The sequence below is a fragment of the Globicephala melas genome, chromosome 20, assembly GCF_963455315.2.
Source record: "Globicephala melas chromosome 20, mGloMel1.2, whole genome shotgun sequence".
Lineage (NCBI taxonomy): Eukaryota > Metazoa > Chordata > Mammalia > Artiodactyla > Delphinidae > Globicephala > Globicephala melas.
The window spans coordinates 15,020,745-15,044,328 of record NC_083333.1 but is presented as its reverse complement, the minus strand read 5'-3'; the positions used below and the strand labels follow the sequence as shown (position 1 = coordinate 15,044,328).

The following is a 23,584-nucleotide window of genomic DNA, read 5'->3' as shown; positions in this document are numbered from 1 at the left end:
GCCCTCACGTGGATCCCAGTGGAAGTCCAGAGGGTGCCGACACAAGTGAGAGGACTGAGCTTTTCTATTCAGCACCTCAGTCGTTGGTCCAGGACCAGGAGGGGTGACGGACAAGGAGGGAGAGGCTTAAATTCTTTCTCTCCCTGTATTGGGGAAAAGGGGTTCCAGTAGCCTGACAAAAAAGTACAAGTGCTGCTTTTAGAAGCAAAATCTCACTGAAGCCTGGGGAGGCCTGAAAATGGCCAGTAGGATCCCAGGGTGGGGGTGCTGGGAGGAGCACACACCGTCTGCTGCGGCTGGTTCGTGGGTTGGAATTGGGCTGTCTGCAACCTATGTCTGCCCTTGGCTTTTATTTTTTTAATTAAAAAAATAAATTCATTTAATTAATTAATTTATTTATTTATTTAGGCTGCGTTGGGTCTGTGTTGCTGCGCACAGGCTTTCTCTAGTTGTGGCGATGCGCGGGCTTCTCACTGCGGAGTGTGGGCTCTAGGTGCACGGGCTTCAGTAGTTGTGGCTTGAGGGCTCTAGAGCGCAGGCTCAGTAGTTGTGGTGCACGGGCTCAGTTGCTCCGCGGCATGTGGGATCTTCCCGGATCAGGATTGAACTTGTGTCTCCTGAATCGGCAGGCGGATTCTTAACCACTGCACCACCAGGGTAGTCCCCTCCCTTTGCTTTAAGGTCCCAGGAGTGCAAGACAACTTCACTTGACCTCATCGATTCTCTCCAATTATCCCGAAGTAGAGGAACATTTTTAAAAACGACACGGTTTCAATTTTTTTCTAAATTTATCAAGAATTTAGAATTCAAGTGCACAGTCTTTGTTGCCCCCATGATGCATATCTGCATACACAAAGACACCTGGGCACATGGCAGACACCTCCAGATATGTCTCATGTCTATGCAATAACAGGGCTTCGGGCTGCTTTGTCAGTCATTACCAAGTCACAAGAGAAAGAAATGAAGGGCCAAGTTTATATAGCCAAGCAGCTTAAGAACTAGGTGGTGAGCCATCCAATTGACAATGGCAGGCTGGCCACATTCATTTACTCCTCTTCTTCCCGAGACTTCTCTAAAATGGTTATGAAGCAGTTTAAAAAGTCATAAGCCCATAACATCAAGCAAATATTGAGGGCCACTGGAGGGTGAGGGATTCCAATAGATCTATGGAAGACCACAGATAGAGCAGTGGAAAGGGCTGGAGCAGGGTAGAGGACACTGCAACGTAGAGCAGAAGCTGAGCAGCTCTGCAGAGCCTCACATACACTGGGGATTTGGAAATGTCAGGTGAGCTGCAGGGGGATGTTGAAAATAAGACAGTCAACTGGAAGCCTTTTGATCCTCCACTCCACATCTCCATCCCCATTCAATGCCACCAGGCACCTGTGTCACCAGCAGGAGAGTCAACAGTGGCAGAGAAAGGATACCATGTTCTGGCATTTAAGATGCATCCAGCAAACTAATGCATACAGAATGGCTAAACAAGGTCCTATTGTATATAGGGATCTATATTCAAAATCCTGTGATAAACCATAATGGAAAAGAATATTAAAAAGTATGTATATACATATATATATATAACTGAATCACTTTGCTGTAGAGCAGAAATAAATACAACAAGTAATAGGATGCATCCACCATAACTCATCCAATCTAGAAAACAAATTCTGCCAGTCTGCCAGATCTGCCCTTGTCTGCAGAGCTATACTCTGCTTTTGATCACTACTCTTGTAAACATGAAAAGACAAGAAGACATTTGATTAAAGCCTAGATTAAAGGTAAACAAGAAGGAAAAAATGACCTGGGAAAAAGAAAGAACTTAGGTCAAAAAAACGGCAACAAAGCATAAAACCCTTCATAATTAGTTTCTCCGGGAGATTCAAAATGTTTCATCCATGAAACAAGAGGATGCTAATAAAAGGAAAAGAGAACAACAGCAAAGTAAACTTGTGGAAATAATCTTTATTGTTAATGTAAAAAATAATAAATTCAATAAATTAAAAGATGAATTTGAGGAAATCTAGATAGAATAAGAAAGCATAAAGTGACAAAAAGAGAAAATAGATGACCCATCAGAAGGTCCAATACCCAACCAATATGCATTCCAGAAAATGAGATTAAAAAGGAAACAGAAGGGAGATATAAAATCACCTTGTGGAACTGAAGAAAATAAGTCTCTGCATGCCAAGCACAATGAATAAAAAAAGAATGGCAGCTAAGCACGGCAATGTAAAGTTTCAGACACCAAGAATAAAGAAAAAATTGAAAGACTTCCAGAAAGGCAGAAATACAGTGTATCCAGACTGTTCATCAGACTTCTCACCAGACAAAAAGATAAAGCATTCAGTGTTCTAAGGGGAAAAATTAGCCTCAGAATTTAATACGCAGCAAAATAGTCAATTCAGTTTAAAAATAAAAAGATACATCCAGACTGGAACATTAGAAAATTTACCTCTTATGTAACATTTCTGAGAAAGTTACTTAAGAACAAGCCATAGCAAAATGAGAGAAGAAATCAAGAAAGCAGCCATGGGGTCCAGAAGTCATTGGAACGAACCCAAGAGAGCAGTGAACGTGACTACTCTCCAAAACTGTTTGGAGCTTTGAGTGGGGACAAGAGAGAAAAGTCTTGGGGGCAAAAGGGGACTCAGTAAAACACTGGATTGACTGGAGGGTTTTAAAAAATAAGGCTATGCCAAAAGAACTAATCGAAGAGAGAGAGAGAAAGAGGGAGAGAGAGAAGAAAGTCCAGGGGGAAAGGTATGTAAGAAAGTAAGTATAACAGCACTGAGATCTTCTATGAACAATATAGACAGGTTCATAGAATATAAACAGAATTTACTGATTTTTTGAATCAGTCAGTGGAGAGAGCATGGGACAATTAATTCTGGTTACAGAACACAATGTAGATATGTTAAGTGCTGGTGATTCGAACGCAAAAGTAACGATAAATAATGATAATGAAGTTGGAGAGAGGAGGGAAGGGGATGAGCTGAAGGAAAGGGTAATAATTTCATCTTGAACACTGAAGAGCTCCAAGGAAGCGGCCTCCATATGACTGAACGAGAAGTAAAGGTCACGTCAGAAAAACATAGTTGCTGTAATGATGAGAAGACAGGGGATGAATGTCTTCAAGCCTCATGTAGCAGAAAGTCAACTGCCTGAAGAAGATACATCAAGAATAGGGATGCAGCACAGCACGCAGACAAGGGTCAGAAATTCAGATGAGCGGCCCAGGAAGATGAGGTAAACTAGTCAGATGAGTCTAATGTTAAAAAAAATAGGGGCCGGTGGTGACTGTGACTAAATGCAGCAAAACTCCCTGCTTGAGTGAGAAGCCACTGATTAACTCCAGGGTCACTTAGTGACATTCAGGACTCTTCCGAGTATTATAAGACCGGCCAGAAATCAGATTTTTTGTTTTAAATATTGGCAATTAATTACATCTTTGGCAAACACATTGTGCAGGCCAAATAAAACACATTTAAGCCACTAGGTAGCAAGCTCTGAGTGGCATCAACAATCAGAAAAGGGGCTTCCCTGGTGGCGCAGTGGTTGAGAGTCCGCCTGCCGATGCAGGGGACACAGGTTCGTGCCCCGGTCCGGGAAGATCCCACATGCCGCGGAGCGGCTGGGCCTGTGAGCCATGGCCGCTGAGCCTGCGCGTCCAGAGCCTGTGCTCCGCAACGGGAGAGGCCGCCAACAGTGAGAGGCCCGTTAAAATAACTTGAGTAAGAAAGAGATCTTTGAAAATGCAGTTCTTGCAACACTTTTCCAGGAGAGACTGAAGAATTTGAAAATTATCAGAAGGTATTTTCCCTCCAAAAGCAGTCAAGGGGCTGTTAGTGTTTTGCCCTTGGTATTCTTTCAAATGGGCCATTGTGAGCGTTGATTATCAGTAAACTGGTCCATGAACGTCTGGATTTATAAAGCAAACGTACTGAGAGATTAGCTGCTTTGCCAAAGCATCTCTTCATAGAGAGTCTGGCTGCAGGGATCTTTGAACTAGAGCCTTTAACCATAGAATTTAGTCTATCGATCAATAAACCCGTGAAACTTGAAGCATGCGGCATGTCTGCAATCTCCCGTTTCACAACTTGTAAAACCCTTTTTATCATCATGAGAAACTTGCAGTAAGAATCCTATTTGCCTGGAATGCACGTGTAGAAATGAAAGGTCCAGGGGATGTTTTGGCTTGAACTTGATCATGGTAGTGAGTGATGACCAGGGCTTGCACACGATGGCACATGCAGGAGGAGGTGGTGGAGGGAAAGCAGGGGTCAGTGGTCATCGGAACCCTGGGGGTGGCGGCAGCTCCCTGTGTCCCTGGGGGCTGGGCTCTGGGCTTGTGCTGTACATGCCTTCTCTCCTTTCATCCTCACGGCAAAATCATGAATAGCCAAAATGGACTATTATTGTGTCCATTTTACTTTAGGAAGCTGAAGTTTGGGCTCTGGAAACGCCTTTCTAAAGGTCACCCATCGGTGAATAGCAGAGCATGGATTGGAAGGTCTGCTGATGGGTTTTCAGCTGCTATGTCATCCCGCAGGATTCTGATTTCTACCTCTCACTTTGGTGATACCAATTTTAATGGCAAAGATGAAGTTCAAGGTGTGAATCCACAATCACCTCCATCCCACAATCCTGGGTGAGGGACATACAATCAAAATATCAACAAAAGGCTAATAATTTTATATTTATGGCCAAAGGACCCCCCCCAACCACCAACCACAATATGCTACATACTTTTACAAGCTTCTATAAAGCACTGCAGGTAGCATCACACATGCCCTGCAGGCCCACACATCCACACCGCTGAGAGTGAGGCGGGTGGACAGTGGCCAGAATGGAAGAGAATGGTGCACAAGGTGGGGAAAGGTGGCTAAAACCTACATTTCAAAGGGGAAAAAGGATCTCCCATTTTTTGAAATTACCTACAAAACAGAGGCAGATTCACAGACATAGAGAACAGACTTGTTTCCTATGCCTGGAAAGCCACTTGAACTTCCCAGGCCTCGGTGTTTTCGTCTGTAAGTTGGGAGCAGTAAATCTGCAAGTGAAATTTTGCCAGAAATGTATATAAAGTTGATTTAAAGTTTGTTGTGACCATCCATGAGGAGCATATGACCTCAAAAGCACTTGCTTTGGGGGCTGATTTTGTAAGTGGGGGAAAATCTTAATTTCGAAGATTAGATCCTTGTGCCAAATTAATTTGAGGTGCTCTTGGGCCTGGAAATCAAAACAGGAAGGGGATTATTTCCAGCACCTAATGGAAGCACCTAGGAAGATGATCCATTTATTCTTGATGAAGGTTTTTTTTTTTTTTTTTTTTTGCAGTACGTGGGCCTCTCACTGCTGTGGCCTCTCCCATTGTGGAGCACAGGCTCCGGACGCGCAGGCTCAACGGCCATGGCTCACGGGCCCAGCCACTCCGTAGCATGTGGGATCTTCCCGGACCGGGGCACGAATCCGCGTCCCCTGCATCAGCAGGCGGACTCTCAACCACTGCGCCACCAGGGAAGCCCAAGGTTTGTACTTTTTGATGAAGGTTTGTACTTTGGGTCACGACAACCTTGCTAGCGACAGGAATGAAGGGGGAGGGGAATGGGGGAGGGATGGATTGGGAGGTTGGGATTACCAGATGCAAACTATTATGTATAGAATGGATAAACAACAAGGTCCTACTGTAGAGCACAGGGAACTATATTCAATAACCTGTGATAAACTATAATGGAAGAGAATATGAAAAAGAATGTATATATATGTATAACCGAATCACTTTGCTGTAGAGCAGAAAATAACACAACATTGTAAATCAACTATACTTCACTAAAATTACCTTTAAAAAAAGAATCTCCCATTTTTGACCCTTTGTTCTTAACTATCAGATGTCCAAAAATATTAGATTCATTGTGGCTAATAAGATAGCAGCTGGTTCCATGGATAATACTGTTCATTTATTATATGTATCCATCTGTCATCTTTTCTTTCCTCAGAGGAAAAGGAAAAAACCTTTTAGGACCAAGGTGTAAACCCATGGTCCAGTGGATCTGTCTTGTTTGGACTATACAGTGTTTGAGGAAGAAATTATAAAAGTTGCCTCTGCTGGGACTTCCCTGGTGGTCCAGTGGTTAGGACTCTGTGCTTCTACTGCTGGGGGCCCAGGTGGGTTCAATCCCTGGTCAGGGAACTAAGATCGCACAAGCTGCGCAGTGTGACTGAAAATAATGATAATAAATGTCTTTTAAAAAAAAGTTGCCTCTACTGAAAAATTAGGAGATTTTGGGTAACAATTTGGTTTTCTTTAAAAATCAGGGCTGAGGGGCTTCCCTGGTGGCGCAGTGGTTGAGAGTCCGCCTGCCGATTCAGGGGACACGGGTTCGTGCCCCAGTCTGGGAAGATCCCGCATGCCGTGGAGCGGCTGGGCCCGTGAGCCATGGCCGCTGAGCCTGTGCGTCCGGAGGCTGAGGCGCTGGGGCCTGGAGGAGAGGCTGTTTGCCTCAGGTGGGGGTCACTTACAGCGATCTTGGCTTTAACAACCGCCAGCTTCTCCTGGGCGGCAGCGAGGTCCGAGGTGGCCTTGCTCAGTGCTTGGCGTTTGGGTTCCACGTCACAGAACACCTCGTAGAACTTCACAATGTTTATGACCCAAGAGCAGAGGCCGGCGGCTGCGTAGGACTTGGTGGCCACGAACTCGGGATTGAACTCGGGGTCATGCAGATACGGCTTGATGGCCTTGAGGCAGTTCTCGTGAATGTTCTCCTTGTCGAAGTGGATGAGGGAGTCCAGGAAGCCATCCACCTTGGCCATGGTGACCTTGGCGGCCTTCCAGCTGCGGTCCTTGGGCACCTTGCCCCCGGGGGCCACGAGAGCCATCACGGCAGCGCTGACGTTGCTGACGGCCGGCGGCGGGGAACCAAAAGACTTCAGCTCTGTCAGGTTGGTCTGGAAGAGAGAGGCAGGTCATTAGAGGAAAATGAACGCCTCTCTTTGTCCTCGGCCACTAATGGAGCGGGGCTCAGAGTGATCAATCTCAAAGGGCCGCTTTGAAGCCTGAGGCAGCCCTCGGAATTTTAAATATCATGACTCATCAAAAGGGAACCAAGCGACTCCCCAGCAGCTTCAGACTTCCCCGAATGGTTAGCCGAGACTCAGCTAGGTTCTCTCAGTGCTTTGACTCGTGGCCCACCAGAAACACACAATTTTTTCACATTTAGCTGAAAAATATAAGGATGCCAACATACTCTGAAATATGCAGCATGCCATGAATAAAAGACAAGGTTATTATAAATTAATTTCTATCTTGGATTGAAGAGAATAGCACTGTAACCCAACTACTTTTTTTTCTGTAATTAAACTGCCTTGTTCCATGAGCTTGTGCTAACTGCACCTGGCTGTCCTGATAGCAAAGTGGCATTTTCTGCCAAGAAATAATTCAGACAGAAAGCCAGGCACACCCTGTGCCGTCACTGCCTCTGCCTAGACATGGGTTTATCCTGTGCTCCAAGTTTCACTTGCTCTAGAAAGATATGGCTGAAAGGGCTGACCCTGGAAAGGCACTTGAACTTCCCAGGCCTCGGTGTTTCTGTCTGTTAAGTCGGGAGCAGTAAATCTGCAAGTGAACTTTTGCAAGAAATGCATATAAAGTTGATTTAAAGTTTGTTGTGACCGTCCATGAGGAGCATATGACCTCAAAAGCACTTGCTTTGGGGGCTGATTTTGTAAGTGGGGGAAAATCTTAATTTCGAAGATTAGATCCTTGTGCCAAATTAATTTGGGGTGCTCTGGGGCCTGGAAATCAAAACAGGAAGGGGATTATTTCCAGCACCTAATGGAAGCACCTAGGAAGCTGCTCCATTGACTCTTGCAATGGTTTGTAGTTTGGGTCATGACAGCCTTGTCAGGGACAGCACAGATGTGGCAGATGTGCTCGCATACCTGTGCTAGTGGTTTCCCCTGGGCGAAAGAGGACAAAGGGTGAAAATACAATCAGAAACGAAAAGCCCACAATTTTAAAATATTAATAGTTTGTTAAGCATGTTCAACACATTGAATTAAGAAAATATAAAAATGTATAAAGATGAAATTGAATTCTATAACCCAGATACATCATTGTTAATATTTCTATATAATTCCTTCCAGTTTTTTTGAATATTCATATATATCTATAAATTAATCACAACTCTGGTTTCGGAGACAGAAAACCTAGCTGAAGTACAAAGGCGGATTTTCTTGCTCATGTATCTGGGGAGGATGGGACGTGAGGACCAGTGGAACTGCATTTTGAACTGCGTCAGCAGGATTCTCTGGACTCTCTTGTTTCTGCTTCTCCACGTACAGGAGTTTCTTTTTTACAAACCAGCTTCTTCATGTTGCAAGGCACTCGGCTAACCTCTCTGACCTCTACCTGGGCCACTTTCCCAGGCTCTCACTGAGCTCTGGGCACACTCACCTCTTGCACTTCCGTCTTCCCACCTCAGGACCCCTGCCTGCTACCCTCCTTCCTATGCCATTTGCCTGGCTGACCCCTTCTCATCCATCCAGATCTCAGTTCAGAAGTCCTCCCACGCAGAAAGACCCTCCCCGCCAACCTCCTCTTCCTAGTCACTGCCTATCTGAGCACCCTGGTGATCTGCATAGAACGGAGGGCAATCGGAAAAGGTTACCACTGTTTCCTTCTGGAATTACTATACTCCTCTCCTTCATGCGAACAGGGACCTCATCTCTCTCGTTAACCACTGCAGCCCCAGTGCCTAGAACAGAGACTGGCACGCAGTAGGTGCTCATCATCAACACGTGTGTTGAGCAATCAAATGAGAGGAAGGGGTGCCGCAGCTCCAGGCTCACATCCATTGCTTTGCAACTAGAAGGGAGGAAGATTTTTTCCCTCCAACGCAAGTCAAAATTAAAAGGTCCTGGGAAATGATCTTGTTCAGTGAGGTGGGGCTCCTGTCACCAGTCACCGTGGGGCAGGTGATGTGGCACTGCTAATAGGAACACAGGATGCAGGATGCAGGAGACATTTCTCAGAAGAAGGCAGATGTGGTTTTGGATGAGCCGGCATCAGGCACACTCCCCTCCCTGCCTTAGGTCTCTTGTTCTAGCTGATGCCTTGGCCTTGCCTGCTCTTCCCAGGTACCTGCCTGATGAATTCGCTCCTTTCCAAGTAAAAACTTCTCCCTCTCAAGGAGGCCCACACCCATCACCTTCTTTAATACTGAAACCTCCCACCTCCTCAATCCCCTCCCCAGCTGCCCTGGCCCCAGAGCTCCCCCTGATTCTGCTCTACGGTTTTCTTTTTTCTGCAGCATCTGTCACACTCTAATGTATTGTATAAAGTACGTTTTCATTACGCTGCTTGTCTCTCACCCGTCCCCTGTGCTAGAACAGACTCTTCACAGAGGCAGTATCTTCGTTCATGGGTGCACCACAGGCACCCAGAACACTGCCTGGCATGGAGTGCAGTCAGGGAGTCTCTGCTGAGTGAATAAACGTGTCTGCACAGTCATTCATTTGGCAAATGGGGATACAGCGGTGCATAAGAAAGGCAAAGTCCTTTTGCTCATGCACGTGGGAGAGGTGGGCAGAAAAAGAGGCCAACCTTTGATATATTGGATAGTGAGAAGTGCTCTGAAAAAACAAAACAAAACAGGGCTAATGGGATAGTGGTTTCTTGAGGAATGATGGTGCCACTTTGGCTAGGGAGGGAGACCTGGGAAAGCCTTAGAGAAACTGCCATTGCACGTTGGGGAAGGGCAGAGCGTAAATGTGCAGGCGGGGGCAGGCACAAATGCCAGATTCCAGCACGATTTATAAGAGCTCTTCACATATATATGAGGATGCTAACTCTTTTCTTTTCAATTAAAAAAATTTATGATATTCTGTGACACATAGAAATTTAGTTTTTATGCAGCCCAACTGAATAATCCTTTTCCAGACGATATCTGCTATCATCCTTTGTTTTTATGCTTAGAAGCGTCTTTCATATACATATGAAAATTGACCTTACCTTATAATAATTTTTCTAGTTTTTTTACAGTTTGTTTCTTACTGTTCACTGGTTAACAAGGTAACACTATTTTGTCCTTTTATTAAAAGAATAAATATTTATTGTGAAATACTTAGCAAAGATGAAGATGAAAGCCAGAATCACTCCTGATTTTACTACCTAGAGATAAACATTAGTTATGTGCTGGTGTGTTTCATTGTATGTACTTAACAGATAGACTAACAGAGAAACACAGAAAAGAAAGATGTGTGAACATATATGAATGTGGTATATATCTGGCTCATTGATTTATATATACATATACGTATATGTACACACACATATACATATATCAATCATTGTTTACACTATTTTTTCAAACCTGGCTTTCACTGAAAACTGTATCTTAAACTTTTTCGTGTCATGAATTATTTTTGCAAAACTTGATTTTAAATAAAGTATGTACAATTTTCTCTCATTTAGATGGTCCATAATTTATTTAGCCAATCCCATATTGTTGGGCATTTAGGTTGTTAAATTTTTAATAGCTGTTTAAATGATATGAACTTTTAGTGACATTAGAAATAAATAAGCCAAAAATCACACTGGAATTAAATTAGACTTACACTTAACCTGTAAATTATTTGAGGAATAGTGACATCCTTATAATATTAAACCTTCCCTTACACAAACTTGGTACATCTGTTTGCCTATTTATATTTTATATTACTCAACAAAGATGTGTAGTTTTCTTCACATAGTTTCAATAAATTTATTTATGTTTATTTGTACCATGTGTCTTGGCTGTTATCTTGAAAATATTATATTTTCTAACTGGCTACTGCTGATATTAGGGAAACTATTAAATTTTGTAATGGGCCCTTAAGTCTTCCCTTTTATTTGTTTTATTACATTTTTATGACATCTATGAATAATAATACATTTGTCTGGTACTTTACAACATTTACATGTTACCATTTTTCATTTATTATTGCATGGCTAGAAAGTTTAGGACAACTGTTTTATAATAGCAGCGAAGGGGGTCATTATAGTGCTTTTTCTATGTTAATGGGAATTCCGCTAATGCTCTACCATTAGACAGGATGTTTTGCTCTCGGACTGAGATTGAATGCTTTGTGTTAGCAAAATATCCAAATATCCTTTTTTTCCTACTTTACGAAGAGTTTTAATAGGAATGGATGTTGAAGTGTGTTAAGTACCATTCTGACATCTGTCAAAATGACTACAGAGCTTTTCTTCTTTGACCTATGATTGAGTATGTTTACAGGGTAGTATTATATAAGGGAAACTTATCAGTTGGTAGCATACTGTTGTTTGAATAAATTGCTGGATTTGAATTACTAGCATTTCATATGGATGTCTTATATCACTATTCATAAATTCGATTAATCTGTTTTATTTTCTTGTGCTATCTCTATCACTTTTAGTATCAAGCTTATCACATAATCAAGGCCTTAGAAAGTCCTGTAGCAAAGAAGTCTGTTAAATTCTGTAACCCTAGAATTCTCAAAATCATTTGATTATAAAATCTACTTTTTACATAACTTGTTAATATTAAGTTAAAAAGTCAAATGAAAGGGAGAAATATTTACAATATATATACCAAGACGTATAGTAAAAATTTATTTTAAAACCCTGTAAATCAATACGGAAAAGGGAAATTATCTCATAAGAAAATGGACAAAGAATCTGAACAAATAATGGACAAAGGAAGAAATCTAAATATTTGAAAAGTTGCCCAGTCTCATTAGAATCAAACCATTTACAATTTTTTTAAATGAAAAATTTTTTGCTCTCCTGTTGAGAAAAATTAGGATAATTGAAAATATCTAAGATTGGCAAAGGTGGGGGGAAAGCAGTGTTTATAACTATAAAAGAGAAGAGCTATTTTGGACAGAAATTTAGCATTACTTATATAAAAAAAGAGAATATTGTTTATATGAGTTTCCTATTGCTTCTGTAACAAATTACCACAAACGTAGTGACTTAAAACAACATGAATTTATTATCTTACAGTTCTGGAGGTGAGGGGTCCTAAGCCGAAGATGCTGGAAGGGCTGGTCCCTTCTGGAGGCTGGAGGGGAGACTGTTCCTTGCTGCTCCCACTTCTAGAGGTTGGCCGCATTGCTTGGCTCAAGGCCCCACAGCACGTCAGCTGTGTCCACCCCCTGCTCTTGTCACCACATCACCACCTTCTTCTCCTGACCTTCTTGTCTCCCTCTTCTGTGGACCCTTATGATGGCATTTAGGACCCACTGGATAAGCCAGGGCAATCTCCCCACTGCAAGATCCTTGACTTAATCACACCTACAGAGTCACCGTCACCATACGAAGTAAAATTCACAGGTTCCAGAGGTTAGGACGTGAGTATCTTTGGGGGTGGAGGAGGCATGATTCAGCCTGCCATGCTGTTCGACCAAACAACTGTACTTCTAATTTGGCTCAGAGAAATATGTGCACATATGCAGTAAAGACGTATGCACAAGGATATTTGTATTGGAGAAAAGAGAGAAACTAATTAAACACTCAACAGTAGATACATGGCTAAATGAAATAGAGTACGACTATAGCCTAGAATACTATAAAGCATTAAATCAACAAGATTCAATGTATGTACTGGCATGAAATAGTCTTGTTTCACGAAGAAAAGTAAGTTTCCATTATCCATTTGTATTTAAAATATGACATATTTTATATGTGCATTTGTACAAATATAAATACACAGAAAAATTGCTGGACTAGATACAGCTCAAATTCTTCCAGGAGTTTTCTTTTGGGAGAGGACTGGGGCTGGAGTGGAAAGAAGGGTGACTTTATATTTTACCCTATATATTCTATACTATTTGAATTATTCGTAACACCAAAAATGCCATTATATGTTATTTGTATAATAAAAAAATAAGTTTACAGGCTTCCCTGGTGGCGCAGTGGTTGAGAGTCCGCCTGCCGATGCAGGGGACACGGGTTTGTGCCCTGGTCTGGGAAGATCCCACATGCCGCGGAGTGGCTGGGCCCGTGAGCCATGGCCGCTGGGCCTGTGCGTCCAGAGCCTGTGCTCCGCAACGGGAGAGGCCACAACAGTGAGAGGCCCGCGTACCGCAAAAAAACCCCCAAAAGTTTACTGTAAAAAATCCATAGGAAATAAATAGAAAATTCCAAGTAATTCTGTAAGGAGACAAAAAAAGGCCATGAAATTGTAAGCAAAACCATTCTTCAACTAAGGCAGGAAAAGTTATACTGGATTTATTTCAGTTTAGCTATAAAAGTGAAATAAAACTGCCAAAGCAGAGACTTAAAATGTACAGAGACTTACTACCATGCTCTGATTTATGTATTAACTAAAGATTTATTGTTAACTTTGAAAATGATGAGAAAATAAGGATGTGGTCCTTAAATACCAGAGTGCTGTGAACGCAGAAAAATTTGAGGCTACTTGAGGGGTCCTTGTGTACATGAAGCAATATATCCCCTGTCACATGCAGCACAGTCTGATCCATTCTGCTTCATCAGGCGGGGCGGGGGTGTGGGCAGCTGGGAGAAATGGGTGAAGGCAGTTCAAAAGGTACAAACTTCCTGCTATAAAATAAAGAATCCTAGGGATGTAAGGTACAGTGTGTACAGTTAATAACACTGTATTGTGTATTTGAAAGCTGCTAAGAGAGTAAATCTTAAAAACAAAAAACAAGAAAAAAATTGGAACCATGCGTGGTGATGGATGCTAACCAGACTTACTGTGCTGATCGTTTTGCAATACATTTGTATGTATCGAATCAATATGTTGTACACTTGAAACTTGTATAATGTTGTATGTCAATTATACCTCAAGTTAAAAAATGCCGTTTGAGACCCATGAATCAGTTGTATGCTGCAGATTGTAAACACTGGTCCACAGTTAAGCTTCTTAGTGATGCCATGGGCTGTTATTGATCATGCTCGAGCCACCTTCAGAGACTCATCTGCATGTCGCCTCTGCGCCTTCGGCTCAGACACACCACACCCTTTCATGCACCTGTGTCTTACAAACATTGTTCCTTTCTGGGATGGGCTTTTCTACCTCCTGGTCCATCTAGTGAAACACTCATCCTTGTGGCCCTTGTGTCACGGGGTTTCTCTTCCCTACTTCCTACCTGGCCAGGTGGTTAGCTATGCCCTTTTAGGTGCTCTCCAGCCAGTGAAAATTTTAAATTTTCATTTCTGTTAATGGAGTCCACACACAGTTCAGAGCTACTAGGCTGAGAACAAAACACATGCCCACTCCCCCCAACTCCAGCTCTCCAGAAGCCACCGCTTACAAATTCTTCCATCATTCCTTTTAGATTTCATGCCTTATTGATAATGGATACACTGATGCTGCTATGTACTTCATTTTAGATGCTCTTGAAAGACTTCCTATTGTAGAGTGTGACTATTTATTTTTATTGCCCTCTTTTCTCCCCTAAGGTCCTCCCCCCATTCTGGTCACATCAAAATTTTAGTTCAAATTCAGTATATACATGACTACGATTATAAACATTGGTTACCTTGGGTTATATTTTCTTGTTTGCATACCTTTAATTTTTTTCTGAAATTAATAAATACTTTCATTGTTTGTTTCCTTATAAGGTAAACTTCTAGGCAAATATCTGAAAGAGGAGGTAACCATGGAGATACTTGGGAGAAGACATTCCACACAGAAGCAATTTCTCGTTCAAAGGCCCTGGGCTGATATTGTGCTGGAAGTGTTTCAGATACGGTGAGAAGGTCAGTGTGGGTGGACTGGAGTGACAACTGGAAGAGAAGTGACTGGGGTGTAGACTGTATAGTAGAAGAGATGAACCAGGCAAAATCATGTAGGGCCTTGCAGGCCATGGTGACAACTTTGGATTTTATTCTGAATATGATGGATCCTAAAATTTATATGGAACCATAAGAGACCCAGAATTGCCCAAGCAATTCTTTTCCCGAAGAAAAAGAACAAAGCAGGAGGCATAACCCTCCCAGACTTCAGACAATACTACAAAGCTATAGTAATCAAAAGAGCATGGTATTGGCACAAAAGCAGACATATGGATCAATAGAACAGAATAGAGAGCCCAGAAATAAACCCATACACCTATGTCAATTAATCTTGAATATGATGGGAAGCCAATGGAAGGTTCTGAACAGAGGGATGATGTGGTCAAACTGTTGTCTTAAAAAGTTCACTCAGACAGCTGCAATGGGCAAAGACAGCGCTGGAGCAAGGCTGTAAACAGCGAGGCCAAGTGAGAGGCTATTGCAATAGTCCAATGAAGATACGATGGTGGCTTGGACCAGGGTGGCAGCAGTAGAGATGATATAAAGCATTTGAATTCTAGATATATTCTGAAAGTAGAATGGATAGAACTTGCTAATAGATTGGATGAGAGTGTGAGAGAAAGAGCCCATTAATTCCTATTTGCCCCTTTCTTTGTAACAGAGGAAAGAAAGTGAGGGATTAAGAAGTTCAGTGACTAGTGCCAGGCTCCACAGCCAGTTAGAAGAAAGCACCTATCATGTTGCCTGGTACATAGTAGGCACTCATTAAAAATGAGTTTTACTCCCTTTGTGGCAGAGATATCTAGACTTCAAATCCAGTGCTATTTTCAGAATTCTATCCCATTACTTCCATGAGTTACATCTCTATGTGATTATTTCTACCAACAATGATCAACTAACTAATCAGCCAACAAATTAACCAAGAGTATTTATGGGCTTTTGCTGTTTCCAGCGTTGTGGAAACAGACGAGGTAACATTGTTATAACGACATCATCAACCACAACAAACGTTTATTGAATGGCTGCCATCTGTTAGCTACTTTTCATAACTTATCTCATTGAATCCTTATAACAACCTGATGGGGACTATATTACTATTACCTCCATTTTACAGGTGAGGAAACGGACGCTCAGAGAAGAAAAAATCATTCCTAGAGCCACACGCAGTGAATAGTTCAGCCAGGATTTGGACTCAGCTCATCTTAGAAAATATAATCCCTGTGTCAAAAGATCTTATGAGAGACATCAGTCTTCTTGGCAAGAAATGATCAATGAGCACTTACAAGAGGGTGAATAAATAAAGTGGTCTCTCTTTTGTGCTCTGGAAATCAGAAAAGGGACGGACTGATCTCGAATGTAAGTTTGATTTTGAAATATGGGTCGTATTTAGACAGAGTGAGATGAAAGGAGAGGGAATCCTAGGTTGCGGCAGTGAAGTGATGTCTAATCAAAGGCCTGGCGGTTGAGATGATGCTACTGGGGGGTCAGGGAGACCCAAACCCGGCTGTATTAACAGGTTCAGGCTGAGAAGTGGTAGCATAATTGGGCTACACCTCCGATTCCCCGTCCACCTGATGATACCCAAAACTTTCCTGGAGGAATCTTGTGTTCTCTAGGGTAGAGGCCCACTTAAGGCCTTTCTAGGTCCTTCCTTTTAGGGACTTTTCACCCCACATCATAAAAAAATACTAAGATGCATTTAGTATTTAATCTCACATTAAATACATTTTATACATAAGTATACGTCACAGGATTTTACAATGTCCCCAGTTCAGTCTCAGATTGTCTGAGGCCCTAAGTCAAGAGATGCTTCCTTCCAAAGTGAGGTGTGAGTTGGCTACACAGAACTAATAAAAGGAGGTTTCAATAGACCACAGTGTTTTGACTCTTGAACATTTCACTTGCACTGAGGGTATAAAGGAGTCAGGAGATCGAAGATTAAGAGAGAATGTTTAGTGAGAACTGCTGCTGAGTCCCACCCACTCTGCCTTTAAGAGAGGATGGGGGGCATTTGCACTTCACATCAAGTCTGGAGAGAAGGGGGCTTTAAGGAGACCACTCAGAGAGCTTAAACGCTTCCCGCACAATTTGAATCACACAGTGGACTGGGATCTAACCTACACCCCAGAAATCTACAGGATGAGAATACCAGGCTAGTCCCCTGACAGTGGAACTAGGGTAATTTACTGCACGGGTGGCCAATGTTCTCAGAGCCTGCCTGGAGAAAGGAGGCTCAGGTGTCCCCGAGGAGCAGAGGGGACTGCTGGCACGGCACACCTCGCTTAGGCTGTCTTAGACCTTGACCAAGTAAGTCATCCACGTGATGGGCAAGTGAATAGCTAGACCCTCATGAGAAGGGGGAGAAAGCAACCTGCAGGGAAAGATCCCCGTGACTGGCGGAGGGTCTCCAAAGAGCTGATGTGAGCATCCCGATAAACGGTCAGCTTTTCAGTCCCTCTCTGATGCCAACTCCTGGTGACATGGGTCTGTCTGCCCCCTTTTCCGCCTTCCTCCCTTACCCCTTCAGCCATGGTCATCCAAATAGGAAAGAAGGTTAACTGTGAAAACTATAAAAGGAAGAAGTAGTAACCACATGCTCCTCCACACACACAGAATACATTTAAAGGGAACCAGAATAAAACTGCCTATGACTGCATCTCAAGAGTCATGGTTGTCCCACCAAAAGGTCATGTATATGAGCTGAATTTAGTTGACACACAACTGCATGCTGTTGACACCTGAATACTTGCTAAGTTTGATTTTGTAGAATTTTTTCCTCATATTTTGGAGACGACATCTTTTTAGTCTCATATCTTAAATATTTTCATAGGGTCCTAAAAGGCTCATGTGTCCTATAGTACATAATGGGTAAAATGACCATGGACTGCATAGCTGGAAGATCTCTGGGCTTGGATTCTGAAGATGTGAGTTCAAGCCTGGCTCTAACATTGAGGTTTGTGACTCTGGGCAAGTCAGTTCTCTGGGCCCTGGCTTTCTCATCAGTGAAGCGAGGAGGCTGGACCAGTTGGCCTCTCCTGTCCTGACTGATTCTCACACTCACGTCTCTTGGATTTCATTGGTGGCTCGTGGATCCTGACATACAGTCAGCTTAAATAAACGTTTATTTGCTTAATGAATAAACCAGTGACAGCTGGTCCCAGCCAAGCCCTCCCGACTTTGCCTTTGTGTCTCTTTGGAACAGGAGGGTAGCAGGTTGTCTTTGGGTCACAGGAGAGTCTGCTCCTCCCCCGAGGGATAGGCAAGCACGCAGACGCGGCTCCTACCTTGCTGAGGGTGCTGAGGGCTGCCTGGGCCGCCGTGAGCGCTGGCTCTGCCTTGGCCAGGTCTTCCTCGCAGTCCTCCTGCTTCTGCTTCACCTCTAGCGTGAGGAGGGCCACCTTCTGCGCCTCCTTGTCTGCGATGGCTTTCTCTCTGCTTGCCTTGTCCGTCTCTACGCCCACCACCTGAATCAGCTTGTCTGCATCTGCATTCTTCTGTTTCAGTTCCACTTCCTGGGCAGCCAGCTTGGCTTTCAGATCATCCACCTGCAGCAGAGAAGCAGCAGGTTTATTCGGACATGACTGTGGGGGTCTGACCCTGCAGAGCAGAGAAGAATGCCGACTCCTGATGCAAAGGTGAAAAGCTGAGATCTCAGCTGGGACCAAGCTCCCTGACCTGGGAAAGAAAAGGAACCCTGGACTCCCTCTTCCTCTCCCCTCTGCAGTAAATGTGGTGGAAGATTCTAAGCAACACATGCCCTGACCTTCCTTTCTCCTTGATGCCCAAATGACATAGGCTGCTTCTCACTGACATTGGTGCCTATATTTTACAAAACCTCACATGCCTAACATAACACTTTGCACATAGTAGGCCCTTAATAAAAACCAGGCATTCTTTAATTGAAATTGGCCAATGTGGAACACACCAAGGATTTAGCAAACTATAAAAATGAGTGTCCACTGTGCATCCTGAAAGATGGAATATATGAACAGACAGTGACCAGACCATAAAAGTAGAACTCTGAATCAGAACTCACAGTAACCAGCCCAGGAAACCAGCCCATTATCTACAATAACCAGCTCAGGAAGCCAGCCTGCTATAGGTCATACTGGTAGGAAGTCAGATTACTGTCCAAGTAACAGTCCAGGAAGACAGATAACAACCTCTGTAACAATCAGCCCCAGATGGCCAGGACTTGATTAATAACTGACAACTTTCTTAATTTTGTCCCTGCTTCCAACGTAAGACCAATGAGAGAAATTCAAACACACACCCCTAACCAATCACACAGGGTGCCCTGCTTCCAGTCAGCCCTCCTCCAGCTTCCAAGGGCCAACAGCCTTCATCCAGGAACGTTCCCATCTTCCCACTATCAAGCTTTCCCACTCCTCTGCCTGCCTTTGTGTCTCTGCCAAAGTGCGAACAGTGGTGGCTGACGCCCTTGCTAGAGCAGGCTCTGAACAAAGAGCCTCTGAGTGTTCTCATTTGGTTCGTCTTCATCTATTTCCACAATCCTTTCAAGAAATCGATGACCAGGTTGAAATGGGACAGCAAGGATTCCGATGGTCCTGACCACCTGGGTTCCCTGCCCAGCCTCCATATTCATGTGCCTCTGGAGGCAGTAATGAAGTGATGGGGATGTTGGCTCTCAGGAAACCTTCTATTTCCCTGATCAGCTAGGGAGGGATGAGTGGTTTTCTATGTGTTCAGTAGACTGTGATGGTTCTCAGAATGTGGTCCTTGGACCAGAAACATCAGCATCACCTGGGTACTTGTTAGAAATGCAAATTCTCAGGCCCACTCTGGACCTACTGGATCGGAAACTCTGGCAATGGGGCCCTGAGATCTGTGTTTTAACAGGCCCTCTGGGTGAATCTGATGCCCGCCTAGGTTTGAGAATCATTGGCCTAAGTCATGGCTTTTTCATGTGCAAGGAGAAGACTCATCTATTTCTGGAAAGTAAAAAAGCCAATTGTACTTGCAATATGGCCCATAAACTTTACATTGCAGCATGACCTCTCGTCCCTCATTTTCCTGAAGTCTATTTCACGCAACAACCAAATATTACTTCAGAGCTCGTGGAACGCGTCAAACAGATCCCAGTGCTTTATGATACAAAAATAAAACGGAGGCTTAGAAGCTTCTGATAATCCCTTTTCATGGCAGATCGAAAGAAAAGAAAATGAAGGCAGAAGAAAAAAAAGAACGCTCTTTAATTTTGTGTATCCATAGAAACTGGAGACTTTGCATTAACCTCAAGTGAAGGCCTGCTCCCTAGAACTCGTCTTATGTTCCCGCATTGGAAGGTTAATCCATTTCCACCTCCCGTTGTTCAGCTGCAGAGAGTTATTTCTACAAGGACAAAGATGCAATTGTAAATCAAAATGATTGAACCACATAATCACTCCAGTCAGCAAACACACTAGTAACTTTTTGTTCCTTTTTAAATCTTGGGAGATTTGAGAAAATTGAAGTGGGTTTTTTTTTGTTGTTGTTATTGTTGTTTGTTTTACGGATTGCAGATTTGGCTTATGACCTCAGGCTCACATTACCGGCACTATGGATGGGAGCTTTATAGCCCTTAAGCTGTTACGTGGAGTGACATGAGGGTCCCACCAGTCAGAAGTAGGCTGCTCCCCACAAAGCTACAGAGAAAGCACAACTCAGGGTCATTTTATGGCTCTTATGTAGTAGAACAGGACATTGAAATAGGTTACTTAAATTTTTTGTCTTCCTTTTTTCCCTTATTCAAAGCATTCGAGCCATATTCTGCGTCTCTTCTTATTTAGACACTCCCACGCCTGGGTAGGAGGATTAAGAGGGAAAGTGTCACCAATACTGATGAGACCCTTTCTCTCAGTCTTGCCGACCCCATGACTATTGACCATACGTGCCAGGTGGGGGGATGCTGACTGAGTCCAGTGAGGACCGGATAGTGGTGAGAGACCCTCTCTTCTTTGAGGTCCAGGCACATGATGTTACGGAGAGAGGCCAAGCTTCTCAGGACCTCCCCACAGAGCTCCAGAAGAAGGAGAAGGAGTCCAGGATAATCAGTTGCCAAAAACACTCCACTGAGGAGTGGAAGCCTGGAGATAGCTTCCTTCTTGACTCAGAATCCATATAGTCACCCAACACCTTCTGATATGAATTTGGGCTTCAAGCAGGCTTTCCTCTTAGATATAGATGTTTTCCATCTATAGTAGATATCTGTTAGGTTTGCCTGCCTAATAATAATAATTTTAAAAAACCCTATGTTTTGGTAACATAGCTTGATTTTCCTTTGAAGACCTTTCCTTCGCAAGTCTTTGTATTTTGGGTGAGGCTGACTTTGGTGGTTGTCATGGATCCTGGCTTGGCCAATGAGAGTATCCAAGTTACAGAGATTGGTTCAACTATGGGCAAACCAATGACCCAAAGAGGTCAATCAGAGCCAACCCAGGAACTTGGCTGAAAATACTGGTAAAGAAGCAAAGCAGACAGAATACTAATCTGAGGTTTCAGAGCCATGGGGGTTGCCCTCTTGAACAGGGACATCTAGTGAATATGCAGCACCAGTCTTGTCCAAAGTAAACTCTATCCCTCACTTTTCAGTTATATGAATCAATCCACTTTTTTTTTGTTTTTTAATTTTATTTATTTTTTAAAAGATTTTTTTGATGTGGACCATCTTTAAAGTCTTTATTGAATTTATTACAATATTGCTTCTGTTTCATGCTTTTTTTTGGTTTTTTGGCCGTGAGGCATGTGGGATCTTAGCTCCCTGACCAGGGATCAAACCTGCACCCCCTGCACTGGAAGGTGAAGTCCTAACCACTGGACTGCCAGGGAAGTCCCAATCCACTTTTAAAAATTTTGTTTTGTTGTCTTGTCTAAACCAACATTAGTTGGATTTTGGTTAGTTGCCATCGAAAGGGCCCTGATAAATATCTAATGCAATCTCAAAATTTTCTCTCCTCTTCTCCTTCCCTCCCCTGCTGTATTTTCCATCTTTTCATCTTTTTTTTTTTTTCTTGTAGGGTGAATTTGAGTTAGTTTTTTTTTTTCACTTGCAACCAAAGGGTCTTGAGAAATACATCATCATAAATTAACTGTCAACTTCAGGTGGCCTGAGATTATTTTAAATCCCAAGATAAACTGAACTTAAAAGTTTCCAGATAGACAGATTTGTGGATTAAATCCTATCTGCAGGGAACTGGTAGTGGCCTACGGGCCACCATCTACGAACGCTTCTTCCGGCCAACAGACCCTCTTCCTCATGAACCCACTGGAGTTAGACACAGAAGCGAGGTCGCCAGTGAGAGAGGAAGGGAGGCCCCAGTCACAGTGGGGGGCTCTGACTGTGTCACGGGAGAGAACTGACTGCCCTCCAAAGACTGACTTTTTAACTTGAAGTGACCAAGTCAACCTGAAATGCAAAATTAAGAGATTTCTACTCTTAAAGGAAAAAAGATGGACCCAGAGCTAAGTTAAACTCAGTTACGGAAAAATAAAGTTATATTCTGACCAGCTGAATCAAAGCATGAAATTATAAGTCTAAAGTTTATTAAATTTTAGATTACCATACGATTGTTAATTATTGTCATTATTACTACTTCCAATACTACTATTATTGCCAAATAAATTCAGGGTCTGTCTGAGCCTGAGCTGTAAGATCCGTTTAGCCTACTCCTACCAGATTACGTACACCAAAAGCTGTCACAATTGGGTAGAAGGATACCGTAGAATATAATTCAAGTCATTACCCTTATACCAAGATTTATGGCGCTGTACTTCTGTCCTTTTCTACCAAAGGAATAATTCCAGATGAAGGGTTTATATCAGAGTTAGGCACCCCAGATACCATTTTTACAAGAAGAATCATCATTATATAACCATCAATAAGTTTGGAATATACATCAGGTGACAGAATTGCAAAAGACCCATTCTCTACCCACTCTCTGAACTTGTAGGTGATTTTAGAACCTGTTCATTTGTTTATTTGCCTATCCATCTATCATCTACCCATCTACCCATTTATAGAACACATTCTATGTGCAACTGAATCCTGATTTCTGCCCTTGAAGAACTGATAACAGTATGGCATGATATATGCAAGAGAAGAAACATAATTCAAGGATTAATTCATGACATTGTTAATCAACCATACTTCAATTTTCAAAAAAAGGATGAATAATTCAAAGAACATAGAGAAAATAGAGAAGGAAATGTATACTGCTCAGAGCTTAGAGAGGGCTTCTGGGCAGGGAGCTATCAAATAGTTTTAGATCCTGACAGTGACAAGTTGACAAGGTGGGGGCATATATAAAGACACAGAGATGTGAGCAAGCTGTGGAGTTTGGGGGGAACTTCAAATAGTAGTGCTGGACTTCAGGGTAGTAGAAAAGAGGAAGAGGAGAGTGAAGCTATATGCAATTTAAAAAGTTCCAGAAAAGTTCAGAGAATCTGAACTGCAATGTCTAGATCATTAAGGCCTACTGAAGAGAATACTCAGACTTGTGGTTTGAACAAAGATCACGCTAAGAGCAGGAGAGAGGTTGGTCTGAAGCTGTGCTGTCTAGCTTGGCAGCCACCAGCCACGCGTGGTTAATGAGCACTTAAAACGTGGCTTAAAATGTAGCATTCTACTTCGTCTCTCTTACTGTATTCTGGCAGCATTCCAGACTGCAAGCACTTAAAACGTGGCTTGTTCCAATTGAGATGCGCTGTAAGTATAATCATACAAATGAGTTTTTGAAGCCTTGTAGAAAAAAAAGGGAAATATTTTATTAACAACTTTTTTTACATTGATTACATGTTAAA

At 42.8% G+C, this 23,584-nt stretch overlaps 1 protein-coding gene and 1 non-coding gene across 2 annotated transcripts in view; one reads left to right on the top strand and one right to left on the bottom strand.

Annotated features, from left to right (window-relative positions):
• Positions 1-23,584, bottom strand: part of DNAH9 (dynein axonemal heavy chain 9) — a 299,063-nt gene that overhangs the window by 75,374 nt on the left and 200,105 nt on the right. The window contains exons 49-50 of the mRNA XM_030861390.2: positions 18,070-18,330; positions 6,520-6,945 (exon numbers count right to left, since the gene is read on the bottom strand). Coding sequence (XP_030717250.2) covers positions 6,520-6,945; positions 18,070-18,330 — 687 coding nt within the window. The remainder of the gene's footprint in view (positions 1-6,519; positions 6,946-18,069; positions 18,331-23,584) is intronic.
• TRNAR-UCU (transfer RNA arginine (anticodon UCU)) lies at positions 6,114-6,190 on the top strand. The gene has a single exon. It is a non-coding gene; the product is annotated as a tRNA-Arg (tRNA).